General features: G+C 44.6%; 1 protein-coding gene across 1 annotated transcript; it reads right to left on the bottom strand.

Moving 5' to 3' along the window:
• Positions 1–2,596: 2,596 nt before the first annotated feature.
• Positions 2,597–4,759, bottom strand: LOC142748696 (E3 ubiquitin/ISG15 ligase TRIM25-like). Its single transcript, XM_075855879.1, has one exon. It carries the CDS (start codon positions 4,738–4,740, stop codon positions 3,139–3,141), a length of 1,602 nt encoding a protein of 533 aa, XP_075711994.1. The 5' UTR covers positions 4,741–4,759; the 3' UTR covers positions 2,597–3,138.
• Between the last annotated feature and the right edge of the window lie 3,399 nt (positions 4,760–8,158).

Genomic DNA, 8,158 nt, shown 5'->3' with positions numbered 1-8,158 from the left:
ACTACAGGAAATTGTAGGCCCCACTGGGGACATTGAGTGCTGACCTTTTCTGTACAGCGCTGAGGAATATGTTGGCGCTATATAGAAAATAAATAATTACATGCTGCCAAGTGAAATGAATGAGCTGTCCCTGTAATGTAGAGAGGAGTCAGGTCCTCCAGAGAGAGACCCTCTTTGTAGCCACACTTTGTTCTACTTATTCAGAACTTCCTAAAAAATAACTTGTGCTAAAACCCGATGAAATTACAGAGGATGAGACAATATCTACACATCTCATCGTTAATAGGATCATTTATTATCAACGTGATGGCTTCATGATATTGTACATACACCGATCAGCCATAACATTAAAACCACTGACAGGAGACGTGAATAACATTAATGATCTCGTTACAATGGCGTCTGACAAGGGGGGGGGGGGGATATTCGGCCGCAAGTGACCAGTCAGTTCTTGAATTTGAAGTGTTGACAGCAGGAAATATGGAGAAGTGTAAGGATCGGAGCGACTGTGACAAGCGCCAAGTTGTGATGTGTAGACGACTGGGTCAGAGCATCTCCAGAACGGCCGGTCTTGTGGGAGGTTCCCGGTATACAATGGTTATTACTTACCAAAAGTGGTCCAAGGAAGGACAACCGATGAACTGGCAACAGGGTCATTGGCACCCAAGGCTCATTGATGTGTGTGAGGAGTGAAGGCTAGTCCGTCTGGTGCGATCCCACAGAAGAGATAATGTAGTAAAAATTACTGAAGAAGTTCCTGCTGGCTATGATAGAAAGGTGTCAGGACACGCAGAGCATCGCAGCTTGCTGTATATGAGGCTGTATAGCCGCAGATCAGTCAATGGACACGTGAGCATCAGAACTGGATCACTGAGCAATGGAAGAAGGCGCCTGGTCTGATGAATCCCGTTTTCTTTTACATCATGTGGACATCGGGTGCGCGTACGGCGCTTACCTGGGGGGGGGGGTGATGGCACCAGGATGCATTATGGGAGGAAGACAAGCCGCTGCAGGCAGTGTGATGCTCTGGAAAATGTTCTGCTGGGAACCTTGTGTCCTGGCATTCATGTGGATGTGATACGTACCACCTACATAAACATCGCTGCAGACAAGTACCCCCTTTATGGCAGTGCCCTCTTTCATCAGGATAATTCCCGTGCCACAATGAAAACATTGTACAGCAATGGTCTGAGGAACATGAGAAAGACTTCAAGCTGATGACTTGTCTCCAAATTCCCCAGATCTTCATCCGATAGATCATCTGTGGGACATACTGGAAAAACAAGTCCGATCCATTTAGGCCGCACCTTACAACTTACAGGATTTGCTGCTGACGTCTTGTGCCAGATACCATAGGACACCTTCAGAGGCCTTGTGGAGTCCATGCCTCGACGGGTCAGAGCTGTTTTGGTGGCACAGGGGGCAGGGGCTACACAATATTAGGCAGGTTTTATAATATTATGACTGATTGTTGTATATACTTTCTCTACTGCTATTGAAATTTATGAGCAAATGAGATCCAATAATAGGGCAGTCCCCAACGTTACCCTAATTGTTTTTAGCCAGTAGTGCAATAGACATATACTGTCCCATAAAAGCCGGGGAATCCAGACAAGCTATAAGGAAGCCCGAGCCCTCGTTGCTGGGTCAGGGTGCAGTCACACGCGGCAGATTTTGTTGCAGAAATTTCTGCCCCTGAAAATAATTTACATTCTTCTGAATAGAACTTGCAGAAATCCATGCACCCGCTGCAGAAACAACCACATTCAGATGAATGGAACGGATTTTCATTTGCAGAAATTTCTGCAACAAAATCTGCCATGTGTGAATCCAGCCCTATTGAATTTCTGCCCGTAGAAAAAGGAGCAATTACAATTCTAGACGTATATAATTTCTTTTTATTAATAGTGACTTGTGAATATACACAGGTTTACTGTTGTCTCACTAAGGCCTCCTACACATCTGCGTTGGAAGTGCCGTTCGCAGCCAAAATTACCAGAAACAATAGCGCAGCAGTAAGACCACGGACACCCCGACGGAAACTTAACAGAACCCATTAAAGTTAATGCATTCGGTCGGTTGCCGGTGGTGTCTGTTGTGGAACCGGTGTGTGACTGAGCAGAGCAACGGAAATACCCAATGCAGATGGAAACATAGCCTTAGTCTCTTTTCACATCTCGTTTAGAGTCCTAGGTTAGGTTTTGGCATATGCTAAATATTTCTAAAGGTTTCCATTCATCCAGCGAATTCCAAAAGAATGTCCTATACGCACTATATTTTTTGTTGTTGTTGTGGCAGGCCATTGGTGATATACAGTGGCATACGTCGCAGCCTTCCGTCAGAGGTACGGGTCGGGAAACGCTGTATAGCACAATGTCAATGGAGCCTAAGACAACCTACACATTGGACTGTGCCAATAAGGCAGGCGGGCCTAACTGCAGAGTATTTGTGCTGCGTACTCACAACAGCTTAATAATAACTTCCAGTTTTGCTAAATATCGGCTAAAGTCCGGCTGTGTTTGTTCTGAGGCAGTAATGTTGGACTGTGCGCTCTTTATGGAGATTTAATAATGATTTATTGATGAATTCCTCTAGAAGAGGGACATATAGGAGGTACGATACAATCAATGCGACAGGTACAGAATAGGAGGAACGAGATTAACAATTCTCTATATGAAGGGAAATTTCTCCCTGCAGAACCCTCCGGACTAAACTGTGAAATACAAGAAAATACAGAGAAGGACCCGGGTTATATCATAATGTAATATATAATAATAGACGCTATGGCTGCCATATTACATAGCACAACCCGGAGGGTGCACAGAGCGTAATATCCCGTTATCTCCATCTCTAATCACAGAATACATAATCATTACACAAATGTAACCAGTCACGTGGGAGCCGTTCATATAATGGAATTGTGGTGTGACCTACGTGTTGTATGAGATAAGCAGCGTAAATGTGAACTACAACTCCCAGCAGTAGGCACTTTATAGATTCAATCTCCCATCTACCCCCTATATATGACAATGAAGAAAACCCAGACATTGATTTATAGATGATACATCCTATTATATAATCCTGTCCATTAAATGGCGCTCTCTGTGATGTCACCAGTTTCTGGACAGTTTTCTTAGGTTATGATGGTTTCTCCCAGTTGCTGCCCCCCCCTGATATCTTTATAGAACCTTCCCATACACATAATGCAGCATGAAGGGGCTCGGTGAAGGTGGCAGTGAAGGTGTGTAAGTGTCTGATGGGGTCACACAGCTCATAAAAGGACAGCTGCCCGGGCCCATAATCCAGACATATCCTGACTCTACCACTGGAGAGCTTGTCAGGTAACCGGATCTCTTTACTGTCATGTATCACTAAATAGTGATTATTATTCCTCCTCAATATCCAGGACTTGTTATTATCTCCAATGTATGACTGATCCCCCCTCCTGTCTATACTGGGGTAACACATCCCCACCCCCCAATACCGTGATCTACTGCCCTCCACATCCCAGTAATGTCGCCCTGAGGAAAATCTCCTGCCACTTATCACCTGACAATCCTGGAATCTCTCTGCTGTTTCTGGACGATTCTGCTTCTCTAGTGTCCAGGTTGCAATTTTCCGGTCGTCTGATATATGGATATAATTACCAGCGGTGTTTACATCCAGTAATATGTCAGCAGGACCCTCCACATAGATCCCGCTCCTTATACCTGATATTACGTCACATAATGTGTGTAATGTGTCTGAGATCAGAGCCACATCCAGATCATCCACATCACGGAGCTGTTTATCACGTCTCCCCGTGTCCTCATCCCCTCCCCCCTCCTCAGGATCACACAAGTCACCTGTGTCTGGTCCCTGTAGGACAGTCAGTGGATCAGTCATGTTACACAGCTCCTCAATGTCCCTCATCTTCCCGGACAGCTCGTCCTTCTTTATTTCCAGCTGCTGGATCAGAGCGGAGAGTGAGAGTGACTGTTCCTTCTCCTGCCTGGAGATCTCACTCAGGACCCTCTTCTCCAGGTCGTCCAGCCGTCTCCTGAGGTCTGTAAACAGGACAGTGACTCTCTCGGCTTCTCCAGCTGCTTTTTCTTGATCTTTTCTCCGGCGCTCCTCCAGACTCTGGACTCTTTTCTCAGTCTCCTCTCTCTTTGTGGTCAGTTTCTGCAGAACATTTCTCAGTTTCTTCTTCTTCTTCTCAGAGGCCTCATCCAGCATCTCCACCCTGTGTCCCCTATGTTCTCCTGCCAAACTGCAGGACACACAGATACAGATATCATCCTCAGTGCAGTAATATTCCAGGATCTTCTTATGGACAGAACATTTCTTGTTCTCCAGGGAAGTGCTGGGTTCAGATAAGACGTGTTCTGCTGCCTTGCTGTGAACTCCCAGGTGTTTATCACACAGAGAAGCTTCACACATCAGACAGGATTTAACAGCAGGTACAGCAGAGTCCACACAGTAAGTGCAGCAGATCCCGGTCTGTTCTTTATCTGGCTGAGTGAACAGTAAACTCTCCATTATTTTACGTAGAGCAAAGTTCCTCATTAGTGCAGGCCGCTCCCGAAACTTTTCCCTGCATTCAGGACAGGAATAAAGTCTAGACTTGTCCTGTGTATCCAGGAACTGATCAATACAGACCCGGCAGAAGTTGTGTCCACATCTCAGCATTACAGGATCGGTATAAGTGGTCAGACAGATGGAGCAGTCCAGCTCGTCCCTCAGATCAACAGACGCCATGACTGGCAGGAAGAGAGAAACTAAACTACAATCCTCTGAAGCTCGGAAACCAGAGGGCGGGTTTAACTATTTATACTCAGGGTGCGGCTAAACTAACAAGTATTCACTCCTCTCTGCACATGTATTGTGTAACTGAATGTGATGTTTGTAATATATTACATATATATACCGTATTTTTCGGACTATAAGACGCACCCCGGTTTTAGACAACAGAAAATAGGAAACAATTATTTAATATTTTACTACTTTTACAAAAAAAAATATTTGTTAACAAAAATTTGTTCTGTTTCACCACATTCTGAGAGCCATTACTTTTATATTTTTTCATTGATTGAGCGGTGTGAGGGCTTATTTTTTGTGGAACGAACTTTAGTTCTTTATTGGCACCATTCTTTGGTACATATGATTTTTCAATCCCTTTTTATTTAATTTTTTTTAGCGCTAATGTGACCAGAAAACAACGATTCTGGATTTAAATTTTTTTTTTTTACACCATTCACAGTGCAAGTTAAGGAGTCAATTATAGGGTGCATTACCTCATTAAAATCGCCGCCGATAATTAGTAATCCCTTCTCCACTTTCCGAACTTTACGGAGAATTTTATGGAAGGCCCTGAGTTGATGAGAGTTCGGGAGATATAGATTAACCAAAGTATACGTTATATGATTAATATCACAAATGAGGATCAAAAATCTACCCTGGGGATCTAAGATCACCTCGTGCTCTTTAAAAACCACCGATTCCTTAATTGCAGTAAGGACTCCTTTAGTTTTCTTGGAGCTACTAGCCTGATAAACATGCGCAAATTTGGAGTGTGTACATTTAGGGGGGTTGAGTTGCGAGAAGTGTGTTTCCTGTGCAAAAAAAACCTTGCATTTCAAATCTAATGCCTCTTTCCACATCATTTGGCGCTTGTAAGGGCTGTTAAGCCCTTTAACATTCAGGGAGGATATTGTAAAAGGCATAACATTTTATCTGAAGGTGCGTTAATGAGGGCTAAATACCTGGTTGTCGCCCGCTGGCTGCGGGTGATCCAAGCAAGACATCTGGATGGACAAAACCTGGCAACTTTAGACATAAAAACCAAGAACATTAAAACATAAATGAAAAACACATGGCGCCTACACTGCGCCGAAAGAACCACCATGGGGGGAGAGAAAAAGGCATCAAGGTAGCATGTATCGCGTATTTATGGTCAGACAGTCACCTTTGAGAGTCAATCCGTCGGGTGTCTTTAACCCGTTTCCCATTCGGGGGAAATGCGACGTGGAGATGCTCTTGAGGGAACGACCGCCGTGTTGGTGATCGGGATATTCCATTGTCGCAGCAGCGATACGCCGTCAGAAGGGGAAGATATCACATGAGTGGATCCGTTCTTGTTGACGATCAACTTGACCGGGAATCCCCATTTATACTTGAAATTGTGCTCCCTGAGAGTAACTGTGATTGGTTGGAATTGCTTGCGAAGCATCAGCGTAGAAGCAGATAAATCCGGAAAAATCGAGACTTGGGTGTAGGGCTCAGGGAGTTTCCCCAATCTTCTGGACTCTTGAAGGATACGATCTTTAGTTTGATAAAAATGTACTCTCGTTAATACATCCCTTGGAGAATCGGTAGGAGCTGAGCGAGATTTAGGGATCCTGTGCGTTCTATCTAGAGTCAGGTCTAGAGTAGCGAGCGTAGGTAACAAAGCTTTAAACATGTCCTGTAGATAATTCTGCAAGTCCCCAGGGGAGACGGTCTCTGGGACCCCCGTACCTTCAGGTTGTTTCGTCTGGATTTGTCTTCCTGATCCATTAGTTTGGACTTCAGCCATACCACTTCATCTTTAAGGGCAGAGTGAGCATCTATAAGCGTATTATGGGCTGCAGCGTAATCTCCCATTTTGCGTTCAATGTGGTCAGTGCGGCACCCCAGCTCATCCACCGACGTTTGAATCTGTGACATCATTTTATGTAATGTCTCCGATATTGAGCACTGTAACGACTGTATTAACCCCTTCATAATAGCAGTGGTAAGGGGAGCATCGTCTGGGATAGCCGTCACTTTAGGGACAGTAGTAGCTGTAAGGCCGCCCACGTGGGCCGTTAATGGAGAGGGGGAATGTGCTTTCTCATGCACCGGGCTCATGCTGTTAGGCGGGGAGGGTGCTGAGCGAGTCGCCCCCCGTTTGGCAGAGTTACCCACATCGTCTGAGCTCCCCTGGGGAATTATGTCCCTCTCTGCAGACTGACCTGAGCTGGCCGTTGATGAGGCACAGGGACGCACTTCCTCCCTCTCAGGAGGCGAGCCGGCGCCATCTTGGGTGCGGTCCGTCACTGGGAAGTAGTCCGAGAGCTTTTTCAGCTCTACCTTCGCTCCCCTTCTCTTAGTCATGATGCTCCCTGGTGCTAGGAAGGTTAAGGAGTGGAACCCTCGTGATTCCGCTTCTTTACAAGGCGATCTGTCGCTGTGAGCCGCTTGTTAGCTACAAGTTGTGCAGGAGGACTTGTCTCACACCGCCATCTCAGTCAGCGACAAGCTCCGCCCCCCCTCACAGTGCAAGTTAAATAATGATATGTTGTAATAGTTCAGACTTTTACGAACGGAATGGTACCAATTTTTTTTATTTTTTACATTGTGCTTGGGAACAAATGGGAAAAGGTTTTTTTTTTTGTTTTTTTTTTTTTAGAACATAATTTTTATTAACAGTTTTCACATTTTCTTACAAACATTTCACGCAAAGGTTGCATCATGAGTGCGCAGCACTCAACTGTCATTGAAGTAACCTTGAATTAAATTCAACATAACAACATACAAACATGGCATAAGTGTCGATCTTCATATAGACTGAAAACATGACTTCCCCCATCCCCGACACGACTTAGGTCATCAATGAGTATCTACTTATCATTTATCCCCCGACTAAATCAAAGTTGCAAACCCCCTAGAGTGCCTGCCAAGAGCTGCGTATAGTACCACTTTGTGTGCCTGAAAGGCGTAACAATTTCCGCTACTTCAGCTGCTGTGCACTGCGATTCCATGAATATTTGCCACTTAGCGAATAGCTTCTTGGTTCCCGTTTCCTTCCGTCTTTCCACCTCCACCCTCTCAAGAACTAATAACTGTTTCAGACGAGACACAATCAGTTCTAGGTTTTTTTTTTTACTTTTAACATCTTAATTTTTTTTTTATACTCCTGAAAATGTATCAAACTTTGTTTTTTACACATTTTATTAGTTTTCCTAGGGGACTTGAACCAGCGATCATTAGATCGCTGCTACTATACACTGCAATACATGGATGAGTTACTGAAACAGCGTAATTTGCTGAGCTACACTTTTTCCGTAACTTCCATAGTAGTGAATGGCAGTTATGGAAGCAGCGTAGCATGCAAGCTATTCTTTTATCGTAACTACTATTCAGTTCTATGGGAGTT

Source organism: Rhinoderma darwinii, chromosome 3 (genome assembly GCF_050947455.1).
Source record: "Rhinoderma darwinii isolate aRhiDar2 chromosome 3, aRhiDar2.hap1, whole genome shotgun sequence".
Lineage (NCBI taxonomy): Eukaryota > Metazoa > Chordata > Amphibia > Anura > Rhinodermatidae > Rhinoderma > Rhinoderma darwinii.
The sequence above is the reverse complement of the archived record's forward strand: the minus strand, read 5'-3'. Positions and strand labels throughout refer to the sequence as shown.

Coding starts and splice junctions, on each gene's coding strand:
- LOC142748696 (XM_075855879.1), bottom strand. CDS start 4,740: ATGGCGTCTGTTGATCTGAGGGACGAGCTGGACTGCTCCATCTGTCTG.